Source organism: Dermacentor silvarum, chromosome 8 (assembly GCF_013339745.2).
Source record: "Dermacentor silvarum isolate Dsil-2018 chromosome 8, BIME_Dsil_1.4, whole genome shotgun sequence".
Taxonomy (NCBI): Eukaryota; Metazoa; Arthropoda; class Arachnida; order Ixodida; family Ixodidae; genus Dermacentor; species Dermacentor silvarum.
The window spans coordinates 10,804,963-10,821,835 of NC_051161.1; the positions used below are offsets into that span (position 1 = coordinate 10,804,963).

General features: G+C 44.7%; 1 protein-coding gene and 1 long non-coding RNA gene across 5 annotated transcripts in view; both read left to right on the plus strand.

Moving 5' to 3' along the window:
• LOC119460621 (MFS-type transporter SLC18B1) overlaps positions 1-14,493 on the plus strand; it is a 49,144-nt gene extending 34,651 nt beyond the window's left edge. For all 4 annotated transcript variants that reach the window (XM_037721652.2, XM_049673101.1, XM_049673102.1 and 1 more), the window contains 8 exons: positions 311-407; positions 1,462-1,622; positions 5,613-5,711; positions 7,704-7,792; positions 9,121-9,216; positions 12,339-12,416; positions 12,497-12,590; positions 13,730-14,493. In XM_037721652.2, the coding sequence (XP_037577580.1) occupies positions 311-407; positions 1,462-1,622; positions 5,613-5,711; positions 7,704-7,792; positions 9,121-9,216; positions 12,339-12,416; positions 12,497-12,590; positions 13,730-13,861 (846 nt within the window). In that variant the 3' untranslated portion in view covers positions 13,862-14,493. The remainder of the gene's footprint in view (positions 1-310; positions 408-1,461; positions 1,623-5,612; positions 5,712-7,703; positions 7,793-9,120; positions 9,217-12,338; positions 12,417-12,496; positions 12,591-13,729) is intronic.
• LOC125947786 (uncharacterized) lies at positions 5,767-6,576 on the plus strand. Its single transcript, XR_007468480.1, has 2 exons — positions 5,767-6,458; positions 6,492-6,576. It is a non-coding gene; the product is annotated as an uncharacterized LOC125947786 (long non-coding RNA).
• Positions 14,494-16,873: the final 2,380 nt, after the last annotated feature.

Here is a 16,873-nt window from a genome sequence, read left to right on the forward strand (position 1 = left end):
GTAGAGGGGCTAAGATACAAACCATTCAAGATGCTATCTCACCGAGCGCTGAGCTTTCAGAATTCAAGGGAATCCGAAATCGACTTTCTGCTAACACTATGCCAGGTTATCCCAGTCCACCTTTTGCCGAAAGTTTCCGTGCTCATGCAGGTGTTTTCCTTGAAAGGATAATATGTTTGCGCTCTTATGCGTTCGCTTGCCTTATAAGCATAGTCAGTAAAAATTACCTTTACCTTCCGAGCTAAGAACAGTCGATGAATGCAACTGCTGACTCTTACCTCTTATTCTTGTTCTTCTTTTATTGTGACAGCTTTGGGCGTTTCCTCTCCCTTTCTTCGTCATCGGAGGTGTTCTACTTCTGTCATTACCCTTCATGGCACTAATAAATCCCAAGAGCTCCAAACATGGTAAAAAAATTTCTTCAAATTCGCAATCGGGTTTCCTCGTGGGCTGATTTCTGTCTTTTACACTTTCTATATAGATTGGCTAAGTTTACGACCTAATAATTATGGTGACATGTCCTCGCTAAATCTTACTCTGTTATGTTGAAGCTACACGTAGAGAGCCAGCTTTGCTTATTGGTCATCGCTGTCCTGCTTCGGTGTAGTTGACGTGGCAGCCACTACATGTTCTGCATGCGATGCTGTGCGCGACCCCAAACGTGCCGTGCCATGACTTGTTAGTTGAGCAATGCTAGAGATTGGTCTAGGTGGCTCTCCATGTTCACGCATTTGAAGATTAAGATACACCAGCACGGTAAAAAAAACGAACTTTCTGGCATGGCGTTACCATCCCGTTTCAAAGGGAGTGTGAGTATCTCCATCATCAACACCACTTGCTCAGCAAGCTAGTTCTTTGGGCAGAGTAAAGGGACCTCGAGCAACGTAGGCAGTATTCCGAATGGCGAATTACACTTTGCTGCAAGCCACGCTACTTATACTTACGCAAATTGGTTGCGTCGAGTCTACCCAGCACCTTCACAAATGTTGCGGGGATGAATATTTACAAACTATATTTACAGATACAACTCCTACCACTGTGAGATTGCGTTCAGAGCTGCTATGAGTATAAGTGCAAAAGCGTTGCCGGCGTCATTCTATCGTCTTCTGTGTCCAGTGTCTGTTTACCTCGGCACATCGGCACAACACTACAGAAAAGCAATTTCGACATTGTTCTTACGCTTGTACTCATAGCAGCCCTGACTGAAATCTCACAATGGTACGCGTTGTATATGTAAATGCATTTTGTAAATGTTCATTCCTGTAGCATTTGTCGGAGATGCTGGGTAGACTCGGCTACAACCTGCTACGTAACAATATAATACCTCTATTCAAAAACACAGGCATGAAAACCTATCTTTCTTTCGCCGGTAGACGCTTTCTAAATAATGAAGTGCTTGAGCGTTTTCGTTTTTTATGGAGTTTGCATGTGTGGTGAAAGTTGTTCTCTCTTGATCTACAGACAGCCCAACAAACGATAGGGTGCTGCAACACCAAGGTGCGGAGAAGAAATACTGGCACCTCATTTTTGATTTTATATTTATAGTTAATCTTTTCACCGTCATGATAAGTTGGGCTATGACCAGCTTCAACGAACCAACATTGGAACCACATCTACGTCAGGTGAGCCCAGCACGTATAGTCACATAATGACGCCATTCCAGATAGACCGAAGTCGCAAATTTTAGGAACGTTACGGCGCTGTGTAAAGAAGTCTGTAAAGATCACCGCATCTCAATAATTTTAATGCCACCCTGCAACTTGTTTTTTTTTTTCGCCTGGGTTGCCACGGGGCATAATGTAGGAATTACGTGGAAGCATGAAGGCCAGTTTCACGCAGATACTGCAACAGCCTTTTATGAAGTATATTGTCTATGAGCCATCGTTCGTAGTCTTCAGACTGGTTACATTTTAACTTCACATCCCTAAGCACATTTTCTCAGACTGTCTTTGTCCCAAGGCACGTCCAACGTAGATGGCGAGGATGTGCTGCAGATGCAGGAGCGGAGCACTTCGCACACTGAACATTGTCTTCATATGACTGACCCAAGGTACAAGTGATAGCTGGTGAAAGGACCATCCAGGCCGGAAGTCTCCTGGGAACGGCTTCCTCCACCCATTAAAGATTGTGAGGAAGGGAGCAGAGACGCAGGTAGATGAGGCCACGCATGTCCGGCCAGTGGCAATATGTTCCGGTAATGAGGAGCCCTGTAACTGCGACGCCTTCTTTCGCCATTTTGTATCTTCTTTCGTATGTGCGCCCGTGGACGTGCACGTGCTGTGCACTCGTGTTCAGAAAACCAGGAAAAAGTAATGATTTTAATTGCAAAGCATTCTTCCGAGTGTAGCCCGCTCTTCCTGCCATTTGTCTGACCGTTTCCCGAAGCAACTAGTGTTATAAAACGCCCATATAGTGCCCGAAGTGCCGGTGAAACAGTCTACAATCACTTATCGCTTGACGCGTCCGCTCTCGGCTTCTCGGAGAAGCGCGCCGGGGTTCGTTCACCAATGGTGATTGTCGATGTTGAGTTAGCAGTCTATATGACGATTGACGCTAGGCACCTAAGCGCATGCAAGTGACGTCAAGACTCTCCATAAAAGAGAGGCTCGCTCCTTCCCGCTTCACTACGCCGTGGGAGCTGCGTCACTCCACAGAACCCCGCCAAAATTCCTCGCCCTAAGAGGCTTCGCACTCTAGGCGAGTTCGAGGAACGTAAGCATACCATTTCACGCCGAGGCTGCTCGTCGTCGTTACGTGGCTCAGGCGCCTGAAGCCCGCGCTGCCCTACTGGAACGAAAGCGAATCGCCGAACGTGAACGCTACAAATCAGTGAAACGTCTGAACCAATAGACATCGAATAACTTAATGTCAAACTAATATACGTAAGTTTCATAATGTAATATAATGTACATAATCATCTTTAACACTTCGATGTAATAAAACATTCCATCTTCAACAACCACTTCGTAATTCCCGCTGCATATAGTTCGCATGCACGTTACAACTGCGGTTGCCGTATCGCCCCGAAAATTCACACGATTTGTGAGAACCTTTCTTCTAACCAAACAATGCTTCGCATCACGTCGCGCTCAACTACGGCTGTGGCTGTAGGAATTTGTATTTCCTAAGACACAATTGTAAAAATCTTGGCTAGAAATTATCCGTGGATCTGTATAATTTGTCGCGCTGTGTAAACCTCCGGTGGCACAAACCTATATACCCAGCGGAGTAGCCCAAATATAAGAAAGCGTAGAAGGTATTGAATATCATGCCCCTTTTTTTCATTAAGAGGTCCGTGTGCTTTGGAGATACCTATGAACCGACATTATGTGTACAGGATTTATGTCGTGATTTATCATTTCATAAGTTGCGCTCACTGGCACCACTTAATCAGTTAGAAATAAGTCATACTACGTGACCCGACATAAGAAAGACCTTGTAGATTCATCCCAATAATGCTTCGCATTAATAAAAATTTCCGCTTGCTAAAGCACTATATTGTAATCATCGTGGCGCGAAAGTGAGCACGAAATATTGTGAAAGGCTATATTCACAAATGTGCATTGACTTGAAGGTCCTCCTCAATTCCGCTGAGCAAAGGACAGCGGAGCACTTAGACTAACATGGTCACGGCACTTCAGTAATGCTATATGGCGACTGATTACTATATTTTGTTAATCAGGCACTCTCAGTAGTCTGCGCGGAATCAGTGGAGCAAAATGTTATTTTTGAAGCAACCCGTCATCGTAAAGCGCAGTCGAGCGGCGTCAATTTCGGTCATCTAAGTACAACCAACGGGTTGATCATGATATAGCAGACTACTATTGCCCTCCATCAGACGTAAGCTTCATCACGACCGCGGTCGAAAACAAGCTTGCAGTCCAGGTGTTTGAAGAAACAAGCTTGCAGTCCAGTGTGCAGAAACAAACAAAAAAATTGTAAGGATACCTTACAGTGAAGTGAGATGAAGACAACTTGCAATCGCCAGATGGCGCTGCAAGTGTTTCACTTTCTTGCCGGAGTTGCTGCCGGAGTCAGAGAAGCGCAGCGCAAAATTAGTTTTGAAGAAAGACTTAGAAACATGGATCAAAATAAACGGGCGCCTAAAGCGCACAAGTATCTGTACCTGAAAAGTGTGTACACAGAATGGAGGAAGAGGTCGAGACAATGGGCTTCCAGGTACACGGTAATTGAAAGTATTAATAGACAACCATTAGTCATCAAAAAGAAAGGGAAAGAGACAGAACAAAGACAGTAAATTGGATGCAAAGAATCGAAACAAAAAAGACCATGGAGATTTACAAGAATGGGAAGAAATTAGAAGATCTGTACGATAACACAAAGGGCAGTGCTTTGCTATTGAGACCCAAGCTGGTTGCCTAACGACAAAAACATACCGGAGGAATGACCTCGGGGAAATATTCGCAACAAGATGAGGCATGTGTATGCTGCAGCAAAAATCCGAAGACCTCTCAGCACATCCTATTGGAATGCGAAGGCATTCACCCAGTGAGACCCGTAGGTAACAGTCAGCAGTCTAGCATCAACCATCAGCATCAACCGGTCAGGAGTGTAGATAAGCAAAAGACGTTTGTACTATAGGGGGGGGGGGGGGGGGGGGGGGGGCAGGCCTGCGATTGATATGACCAGATCCGTTACAGGCATAGGTAGCGGAACAAGGTAAATGTAGAAGTATTGCGAAAGATAAAAAAAGATTAAGGAGATGTATACAAAAAAGCTAGAATGAAAAGCATCTATAACATACCTCAAGCTGACCATTTATCGTCGCCCATTTCCGAAGGGAATGCCAATAAATCACAGTCATTTCTTACCGGAGTTGCTGACGCCAACCACTTGGGTAGGGCACATGCATTTGCACACTTGCATAACACGGGCACTCTTGTCCCATGATGCAGTCATGGCCAATGGTATGTGTGCCTTAAATTTTGCGTCCTGCGCCCGCCGGGTGGTGTGTTCTGGCGCTGGTATCTCGGTGAAAAACTTCCCGCAGGGTTTCTACACATGCAAAAAAATTCTATAAATTCTATCAATTTCTATTATGCGACCACAACGAGATAATATTCGCGTTGTTGCGTCTGCAGTATCGTCACCTTAATAATCGTCGCACACAAACAAACTGTCACATAATAGCTTTCATGTACAGTCCACCACATTTTGCGGACTATGGGATCTGAAAGGCTGAATATCTCCGCAGTCTCACAACGTAGCCTGCTATTCGCATTTCCAGCCTCTACTATATGCGAACAACATTGTGATGTACGGTTTTACTGGCTACTTTCAAAGGCTGCTCGGAAATTCAACATTTCCTGAGATCCCGTGGTGTGTAAACTTTTGTGATTTACTGCCTATAATTTTTTCTTGTATCGGCGAACTTAAGTATACATGCGTCATTAAACGGCCGACAATAAATATCATCCTGCGGAAAAAAATAAACAGGTGACATCTTAGCGGGCTGCTGTAAATGTGCGAGGACGCGCATTAATGTTCCTTTAGTAAGTATTCATCTGATACACAGTCAGTGACGTAACATTCGAGTTGCCATAGTTTTCATTCACGAGACTAACACGGAGAGTACATCTTTCCCTTTTCAGTTTAAGATGTCAAGCACAGAAGTAGGAACTGTATTCACAGTTCAGTTCATTGGATACTCCATTGGTGCTTTACTTGGAGGTCTCTTCGCCAAGTTCAAGGTGAGAAAAAATACTCTCTTTAGACCTTACTTAGTAAATGCATTTACTAATTAGCGTGGTCTTTTTTTTTATCAGTGAACAGCCAGCACTGTAGATGTGATAGAGAAGGCTCCCACAAAACAAGGCTGTTTCCACTGTCTCGATAAGTTACGAGTATATTATGTAGCACGAATCTTTCTTCGAAAGGAGTCGATAGGGCCTTCAATTTATGTCACTAGGTGCACTTTCAGCTCGTTTCTGTCCATAGGCGTATTTACTAGGAGGAGGAGGGGGGAGGGGGAGGGGCACTCGCCCTGTGTGACATGTGAAGTGCGCGAGGCGATGCGAGCATGGTACGTCGGATGGCCGGGAGCAATAGACGATGACAAAGACGAAGGGCTGCGTGAGTTTGGCACCAGCGCGCCAAGCGTCACAACGAAAAAACAGACTTGCACCAATTGGTGAAGTACACGGGGTGCAAACGCAGAAGGCTAAGAAGAAAGGTGAGAGGAGAGAAGGCAGCGAGAGCGGAGAAGACACGTCGGCGGTTGGAACAGATGAAGGCGGCTAGGATGAGAGGTGTGATCTTGAACGAGTGCTTGGACCCGGGCTCACGAAGGCTCTACCTGGCCATATCTGCACTTGCCGACGACCTGGCGTGTTCGCGCAGCAGGCCGTGGTTTGTACGACAATGAGCGTCCTCCGGAAGCTGGACGACGAGGCGCGAAAGAGTGGGGTGCAAGGCGACTGAGCCTGGATCGCCTATAGGTCTTCTACTCGATCACAATGGGACTGCTGGAGAAGCTCGAGACATCACGATCTGACCACTTCCCAAGCTTTTATTAACACCCACCAAAACAATGCCCCCCCCCCCCCCCCCAACCCCGCCCCAATCGCTGTGTCTAAAACCAAAAGCCTCACGGAGGCCGACGGTGTATGCATTCGCGTCACGATGAATACATCGACACTGTGACGAGCATTTACTTAATTACTCCTGTGTTAATATTGCAGTCTAAACACATGCATGCACAAACACTCTCACGCACGCACGCACATAGCCCACGCTCACACAACACACACGCACGCACGTGTGTGTGTGTGTGTGTGTGTGTGTGTGTGTGTGTGTGTGTGTGTGTGTGTGTGTGTGTGTGTGTGTGTGTGTGTGTGTGTGTGTGTGTGTGTGTGTGTGTGATGTGATGTGATGTGTAGTGAGTGAGTGAGTGAGTGAGTGAGTGAGTGAGTGAGTGAGTGAGTGAGTGAGTGAGTGAGTGAGTGAGTGAGTGAGTGAGTGAGTGAGTGAGTGAGTGAGTGAGTGAGTGAGTGAGTGAGTGAGTGAGTGAGTGAGTGAGTGAGTGAGTGAGTGAAATAACCTTTATTCGAGGTCAGGCGAGGACGCTAACTCGTCAAGCACCCGGCTAGCCCCCCGTGTCGGGACCGACAGGTCTAGCCCATGCACCGCCCCGGTCGCGGGCACGCCGGACAGCCAGGATTTGCTTGTCTAGAGCGGGGCTACACAGAAGCGAGTCCCACTGATCCTTGCTGAACTTGGGGTATCTCGACCCGCACTCTCAGAGCATGTGTGCTAGAGTGGAGGTCTGCCCGCAGGACGGGCAGGCGTCGTCGCGATATACGTCTGGGTAAACTTCGTGCAGAACGGCCAAATACGGATATGTGCCGGTCTGTAAAAGTCTGAGCGAAACAGCTTGCGCCCTATTCAGGTTGGTGTGACTGGTGGAAAGACCCTTCTAGACATGTAGAAGAATTTCGTAACCTCGTTGTGAGTAGCGGGAGCATCCCTGTGGCCGTAGGGTGAGGGGTGTCGGCTCTCCTTACAGAGCCGCACGTGTGTGTGTCGCCCGATTACGGAGCAAAAAATTTATGAAACCTATAGCCTTGGTTGTTCCCCCCCCCCCCCCCCAAGTGCTTTTTTTTTTTTACTTTGATTAGTTCAGGTGGTGCTTTTCATTTAAAATATGCAAGCTTTTTTTTTCGTATTCTTTTTTCTCTTCACAGGTGGAACCATTCATGAACTTTTTCGGGACGTTGCTGTCCACGATAGGGTACATCATACTCGGCCCGATTCCGATCATACCAATTCCGCCGTAAGAAAAAGTACCTCAGCACTTTATTCATCGTATACGTATAAGCCTGCAAGGCGTCAGTGCCAAACAAAGGCGCTTACGACTAAGCTGGTTCACCACGCTACAGAAAACGTATGTAGCCCTCATAGGCTCAGAACTCGTATAAATTGTCTTGTGATAGCTGTCTGCGAGCAGCAAAATGTTGTTTGAGCAGCGAAGTAACGAGATATACTTTAAAACGATCTTTGCATCCCACTAAGAGAGCGTAGGCTGAACTTTTCAAGCGGCACATTTCCCCACTGTGTCACACGGGCATGTCGGAAACCTTTGAATCGAGAACCTGCTGACTAAACTGTAAAGTGGCCGCTGTGTTACATCCTTTTCGAGAAGTGTCATTGAGTCGACAGTCTATCAAGTCAGCGGAGGAGCACTTCACCTCGACCGAAACCTGGAAGGCCATAAACAGGCATAAGCACGCATTCCCGTGCATCTTGGTCACTCTCAAGTGTCGCAAAAAAAAAAACTTGCAATTATATAGCACAAAATTTATTTACTACAAAAAGAAACTCTTATAAAAGAACGGTGCAAAAAACGCGGCAACCTGTAGTCTGTAGTGACTGTGCCATTAACCTCACACATAAAAAAATTTAACATCACACATTCAACTTATTTGCTTGTAAAACAGCGAGCATTAAAACAATCTATAACAAGACTAAGTCTGTCTTGCCTAAATCGCTTAGATTTCTGGTACAATCCTACTACTGGGAGGGAACGGTGACGTCACAAACGCCTGGCGTCAAAATACATAAACATCGCTAATTCTATCACCTCTCTCACTCAAAGGTGATGCAACTCCCCGCGTTCGATGAAGTCTGAAAATATTGAAGGGTATTGACTGGAGCGCCACATGAATATACCGTGTCATACAGATGTTAGCAATGTGCATGCAGTGTGTGAGCCTCGCATTTCATCATTCCAAACCCGCTACACGCTTCAGAACTTGCGTTCGGTTAAATGATACGGTACCCTGCAGTACTTCTGCTTCTTCGAGCGTCTAAAGCCATATATTGCGTAGCCGCCTAAATAGTTCGGAAATAGTATCTCTTGCGTCTGACAACACGGCTTCAATGCCGCTTACCATTCTTGCTTACTTGTTCCTAATAACCAGATACAGCCTGAAAAGTGCACGTCTCATAAAAAACAAGAAGGGCTGGTACTCTGTTATTTTGTTTGCTGCTCCTGTCTTCTGGAACTGCTATATTTCTTCCTAAAATATTATCAATCGCGCAAATGACTGTTTCACATAATTTGCTGAGCATCTGTGTCATGTGCTCTTTTGCGTGTTTCAGGAACGTTTTCTTCGTATACATCTCCCAGGTGTTCATTGGCGTCGGCATGGCAGCCACATATGTCAGCCCCTACATGCATGCCCTCAGACATGCCATGTAAGCAGCAAGTTATCTTTTTTGTCACTAACGGAGCAAAACAGAAAGTCTATTAATAAACAGCGGAGCTGTTTAAGCCGGCCGTTAGTCCGTCCGTCGCGGACAAAAAATGTGGGCCGATCCTGGCGGTAGTGCAGAAAGGGTCCAAGCACAATAGGCACATACCCCTGTGAACTAGCGAAGCTCAGCCTGGCTAAGTCTAGTTAAGCATGGTTGGGACTACTTAAGCTTAGTCAGTCATCGATAGCCAATCGATAGCAAATCAATAACTAATCGATAATCGATCAATTATCAATAAATTCCGGAAATGCTGGGGATGACTTGGTAGTGCTTAGCCTAGCCCAAAAGTCAGGACTAGCTAGGTGCCCATCAGCTCTGCTGTCTCTTTAGCATTGCGCCGCCAGTGCAAGCTACGCTAATTCTTTTAGAGGCTAGATCGCGACAGTGGGCGCGTGATTGCCTTACGCGCACGGTTTTCCCACTTTATAAACTATAAAAATGGTCTCGTGTTACAATGTGAATTGCCAGCATTTTAGTGCTGTTCATGTGCTTGATTTATCCATGTGTTAAATTGGAGCTACGTTCTATTCCTGAGGGAACACATTGCAGTCGAACCTCCTTATAACGAAGTCGCATTCGACAGAACAATACCTTCATTATATCCGATAATCATTGTAAGACATATTTAATTTATTATATCCTATCATTTCTGTCGTTCAGTCGAGGTACGACTGTAATTCCCTTTATTGGTTGTTATTTTAAATTTCACATCCTGATGGCAGGATGGCTTGGTGACAATAAAACAAGAAGAAAGAATGTACACATTGGAAACAATGGTTTATACATAATGACACATCTGAAACTACATATGTGTGTAAAGGTCAACTCGCTAGTCATATTTAGTAGCCTCATGATGTGACCTTGCTATCATCATCATCATCATCATCATCATCATCATCATCCTATATTTATGTCCACTGCAGGACAAAGGTCCTCTTCCTGCGATCTCCAATTACCCCTGTCTTGCGCTAGCTGATTCCCAACTTGCGCCTGCAAATTTCCTAATTTCATCACCCCACCTAGTTTTCTGCCGTCCTTGACTGCGTCTTTTCCCTGCAAGTTCGTCCTGTACGGTATAGTAGAATGTCGCAGCAGTTAGCCTTTATGTGCGTGTTTTAAAAGATATCCGCAAGTCCTGCCTCAGGTGGCCGGTGATGACTCATCGTCATGTGAACGATTATCATCGAACAACTTAAGAATGACAGTTTTTAGTGATTCCAAGGCAGCTCTTCAGTGCATACAAAGCCCAATGTGCCACGGACCCAATGAACAACTGGCCTCAGAAATACGAGAGATATGTCATAGCAGCCATGACAAGGGACACAACATAATCTTTCAATGGCTTCCAGACATTGCAACATCAGCGGAAATGAATGAATGAATGACCACGCCGACGAGGCCGCTCGATCTGCACATGAAAGTGGTCAATGTGTCTTCATTCCACTTTCCCGAACAGACGCTGCGGCTGGACTGCGATTGATGTCCCGTGAATGTGCTTTGCCCCTGTGGGACTCAAACACTTTCACCATGTGTCGTTTGCGTTCGTTGTCTCCAGATATACAGATGCATCTACCGTCTGGATAACCACGACGTGAACAGACCATGCTGTATCGTCTGTGGCTAGGCGTTGCATTTACGAACTCATGTGCCTTCCATATTGGAATGGCCAACAACCCCACGTGCGACATTTGCAACAGTGATGAGACGCTCGCACACATTATGAATGTCTGCCCGAGCTATAGTGCCGAAATACAAGTGTTGTGCAGAGTGTTGGACCAATTGGACAATCGTCCACTAACGCAACTAAAAGCTTTAGGTCAGTGCTCTGACAGAACATCCGCGCTGAAGGCCTTACTCGCGTTACTAAGGTTCCTGCAGTCTACAGGCGTTCACGATAGACTTTAACAAGGCCGCCCCTTACCGCTCTATAGTGTACGCGGTTTGTTTATGCTCGTCACTCTTTCTCTCTATCCCCCCTTCCACTTTCTATGTCTCTTTTATCCCCCTATTTATTCCCCCCATGCAGGGCAGCCAACCGGAACTACCTCTGGTTAACCTCACTGCCTTTCTATGCACTATCTCTCTCTCTCTCTCTATGTTAGCGACAGATGCAGAAAAGAAGGTGGTCGAACAAGATCGTTGATATATATATATATATATATATATATATATATATATATATATATATATATATATATATATATATATATATATATATTAAAGGCACGGGCAAAGCGTGTTGCGCATATACAGGTTGTCCCAACTATCATGCACCAAGATTTTAAAATATGCAAATGCCACGTCGCTGGACAGAACCAAAGTACTGTTGTTTGCCGTCGCTTGGAGATACACAGATATTTTTTTTGATTCCGCCTAATGATATAGTAAGTCCTAATTAATTAACTTATAAAATAATAAAATTAGATGAAAAGTGTCAATGTCAAAAGAGTCAATGAGTTAACTCGCCCCCCCCCCCCCCCCCTTTCCACCACGCGTCCAGCCCCGCCAGCCCAACGTGTACCATCAGTCATGGTCATTAAATTCAGGAGGAGGCTTGAGGTCGAATTTTTCTGATTAACAAAAATACTCTATCACTGTCTTGTGCTTATTCATTCAACCTTAAATTACTTTGAGTAAAACGCTGAAGAAATAAACATCGTCATCATCCTTGGTGTCATTAAATTATTATACTTATTAAGCATTTTATTTGCTGTTGGATTCCTCTGGCTAAAACAAGAGAATTGCATATTATGTAAAGTGCTTGCTTCCTCCCTCCCCCCCCCCCCCCCACCATAAAAATGCAACCCCTCCCCCCCGGCAGAGATCCTGGGTGCGCTACTGCCTCAAGCACGAAGTCGTGGGTTCGACACCTGGTTGCAGCGGCCTCATTCCGACGGAGGCGGAATTCAAAAACGCTCCTGTACGAAGCACTGGGCACAATTAAGAGCCCCAAGTTGTGAAATTTAATCAGGCACCGCCTATTTGCGGTGTCTCTCACAGTCAAATTGTGGCTTTTGAGACTCAAATATCCGTAATCTAACTGTATTCCTTTTGTTTGTTAGTGAAAACGCAGGTTACCCCGACAATGAGAAAACCCACGGAGTAGTCACAAGTGCCACTTACCAGTTCATGGTCTTCGGGTAAGCGAAATAAACGTCAACATTCAATAGCGCAGTTCCATGGATCGCTGACCCGTTTATCTTTGCCACCTTTGCTCTAGCGCCGTCGTAACTTCTCCCTTGGCGGGCTTTGTGACCCAGAGGCTGGGCTTTCCATTTTCTTCCATGATTTTCGCCGGTTTTCTGGCTTTTTGGGTAAGTTTGATAATGCTTTGGCAGACAAAGTGCATTTAAATGAAAGAAAAGAGTTTTCGCTTGTTTATTTTAATCCGTTAGCATAAGGAGTGTCAAATGCAAAAAAAAAAAAAAAAACTATGGGTGTGAAGTGTCGGAAGCCGGTCCCGTGGTACAGAGAGAGAGGGGATGGAAGAGCTTAGAAGATTATATATATATATATATATATATATATATATATATATATATTGAAAGAAGTACAGGTGCACGTACAAAACAAAAATAAACATTTAATTTCGTCGTTCCGGCCGGGGTCCGGCCTTCATCAAGAGTGCGACTATAATTACCCAGAGTTCAATTTATTCATTTTCTCTGTAGGGGTGAAAGCGTGCTTTTAAAAAAAAGAAAAAAACAGTACGGCGTCATGAATATCAACACGCGTACATTAACTCAAGTAAAAAGAAAGAAAAAAGTGTAGGTAGCCTATGAATACAAACACGCGAGCATTCAATAGCGTCCACAAGGGAGGGGCGTGAGAAATATGCGTTGGACAGACGCAGCCAGTGGAATGCAGGGGTCACATGTTAGCATAGAGCATGCGAGGGATCGCAGCTGCCAGAAGAGTGCTTCTCTTGTTCTTCGTTTGAAGTAACTACACACCGGGTGTTTCAGAGAACACATTCAAAAACATTTAAAGGTTGCCTGTGGCAGGATAGTACAATTCTAGTTCATGATCTGGTCTACTCGAAGACGCGGACATTACTTGCACAAAAATTGAAATGCATAATCGATTAATTAACAAAAATGCACTAATTACGTTTTCAACTAATACCTTATGAGCCATATTGCAACTTACAAATTATAGCCATGCAGTTCGCAAGGAGGATCACTTGGAACGATTTCTCAGGATGACACCAGTTTCGAGATTCCTGAACTTCGCGGAGAAATGGATCGGTGTTCGAGTTACTTTTGTGCTTCGATGCATAAAACGATGTTTTGTTAAGGAAGTAATTTAAGAGGCGCGCTTATTTACGAGATTAGAAGATGTGCTCTATTAAAGCTTCCAACTTTGGATAACGATGAGAGGATGACTGATTGAATGACCTACGGTCGCCGACTTTTTTTCTTTCTTTTTTATTGTCCCTTGCTTTATTTTGCAGACCATCGTGACGGGTCTTGTGTGGTTGCACCTAGATTACTCACTTTTCGGCAAGCAGCGACCACCGGACTTCCAAAAACAGCCTGTGATGGAGGATGAAGACAAGGCGCAGACGGCGCCCAACTCTTCGTGATCTTACTGAAAAGTATCAGTCATTCGCGGAGTACATCTCATCTAGAAGTGTATACAGTGCTCTAGTTGTGTAAATAAGCAAAACTGGACACGTGAAACCTTATCTGTGATTTTACGCGGAAGCGATTGTGGTTGTGCGTGCGTAGCACGCGCTGAAGCGACGCGGACAAGCCAGAGACGTTCGCATAATTTTGGTCGCGCTTAGGTAACAGTTCCTTTTTTTTTCTATCTCTCAGCAGAATTGATGCAAAGAAAGCGTGAAAGTATCGTATTAAATGTTAAGTAAAAACCTTGAAAGAAGGGTTGTCCAAACTGAGTCATTTTTGGCCAACTTATTGAAAGAGGCCATGAACGTTTTAAGAAGGCAACAGATGCCTTGTTAACCAACTAGGCCTAAATGAGCACCGCACTCGCGTTGAGAACTCTGCTCTGAAGGCTTCGCGTGCTCCTGACGCGAATGACTTTTCCGGTGCGAATTACTTGTGGAAGTATATTTTGTATAACTATAGATGAACGCGGTAAAATGAGATAAAATTGTGCTTAAATCGGAAGCACCAACTATGCAGTAAAGTCTTCGGCGACTCAGTGAAAGGATGGAAAGGTGAACCAATTAATAGATTCTATTCGATTCACTTGACTCAGTTCATTGTTTGCTTCCTGCCAAAAATGTCAGCAAACAAAATGACGTTCCCTGAATTCTTTCTCTGTCTATTTTTACCTGCCTGTCTATGCGAATACCGACGCAGTTTAGTATGCGTCTGCCGTTCATCTGACAGGCACCTTCATACCTTGCTTCTTGATAAGAACAATTGTGCTGAGAAGCTCCGTAACTCCCTCCGTGTTACACTCTATAGCTAGAGCTATATTGAAAATATTTCTGCGGGCGTACTGGCCGAAAACGTTCCTATGACAATGATGAGCGCTTCTGCAATTAAATAATTACGGCGCATCAGTTGGGATCGGACATGGGTGCTCTCGATTCTAAGACTAACGTATAGCTGACTGCATCATCGTGCGCAGGTGTTAGAAACGTAATCTTCACGTCGCATAGAAAACGCTGATGTTGACAGTAACGTCCAAGAGTAGAAATGTTTAAAATATCGTACACTGTTAGCACAAAACGTTGTCGAACGTTACGCGAGAAATCTCGGGCATGTCGAAAGAATTCCGAAAGCAGTCGACTTACAGGGGTTCACATCAGCTTGGAACATCTAAATCACGTTCAAATGTCCATGCGCCACATCGGAAGCAAATAGTACATCCGCCGGGTGTTTACCAGCAGATCTAGAACCGTGGTCAGCAGCGCACATCTCATTTAAACTGTCTACACTTGCATGTATAGCCTGATATCAGCAGTTTGACGGATAGAAAAAAAGAACTATGTATCACCGAAGCAACGGCTGCTACAAGCTTCATGACGGGAATGACTACTTGCGACGGCACCCAGCTTTTCTAATTGTCACGATCTTGCTATCCTGTACAGCAATTCGGCAAGTGCGCAAATAACACGCGGCTCATTTTAACTGTCCGCGCACTCAATTATTTGCTGTGTAGCTGGTCTATTAGGTCACTTTTCTTTAGTGCTTTTCTTGAGCGCTTAGTTCAATATGAAACAAACAAATTAACCCTGAATTATCATGAGAGATGTAAATATAAACACGAGTTGCGAAGACACAAGGCTACTGGAGATACATAATCTCTTAAAATCCCATCCCTTTATGAACTACACAGAACTACCTACCAGAATAACGGCGGCTTCTAGCACCTTGATAGATGTGCGTTTGTTAAATTTAAATGAAAATAACATGAGATTAGGTGCCTTGACTGCTGACGTAGGCGAACACTTGCATGTTGTCTGCGTCACAAATACGGTGTTTCAGAAAGAGAAAGAAGGCCATGGAGCCCGCATTTGCCGTGAAATAAATGATCACACATTAGAGCAGTTCAGGTACTTACTTTCAGGCGAAGAGTGGTGGGCTGTATATCACAAAAGTGGTGTCGGGAAGGCATGCAGTGCCATTTAAGAGCGCATGAGTTAATATGCGCCATTTTCATTGCATCGAGAAATTTAACCGCATAGATAAAAATGCACAGAAATCTTGGACGGTTAAAACTGTACGAACGTATAAAACATTAAATAAAAGCAATCGGAAGAAGAAGAGGAACCGAGGGGCTCGATTTTGTTAATCGTAACCACATAAAGCCAACAGACAATGAAGCCAAGGAAAGCATCGAGGAAATTGAGTGGTTGTAATTCGAATGTAGAAAATAATGAAGAAAAGGGAAATGAAAGTGGACGAAAAGATAGCTTGTCGCCGGCGGGAGCCGAGCCCGTAACCTCCGCATTACGTGTTCTATGCACTACCAATTGTGCTACGGCGACGGCCATCAATTCGTCCTCTAACTTGGGTATTTACTAGATCTAACCCTAGGTGTGTTAGCCAGCGCCACTCAGAGCCATGATGGGCGGATGTGGAAATCCTTTTTAGCCCGATGGCGTCACTTAACACATGACGCCATCGGGCGCACGTCGCACACGTAAATAAAAACAATGTACCATAACTTTAGCGCAACGCTAATTATGATTTTATTTTATGATCTAATTTCATTTCTAATCATGAATAAGCTAAAAGGTGACTTTAAAAAGTCTAAAGAGGCCCACCTCAAGATGCACTTCTTTTCCCAACTGCGCAATTCAAAAAATAAAGAATTAGGAGGCAGGGAACCACGTAACAAGCAGGAAACAAAACAACAAATTCCGCACAAGGGACGATAACCGGAGTCATGCTGTTGTCCGACGCTATGTGAAGAGGCATTTCGTAGAAGCAGGTGCACACCCGGTCGGGTTATACAAAATATAGCAGAAAGGACACAGAAGTTAAAATGGAGGTTAGTGGCACTATCTTCTTGCCAGTGAAGTGATGACACCGAAATAGCAAAACAAGTAGAAAAACTAACACTAATTGTACAGTCATTGTCAAAAGCATACAAACTACGCGGCATGCGACGGTGA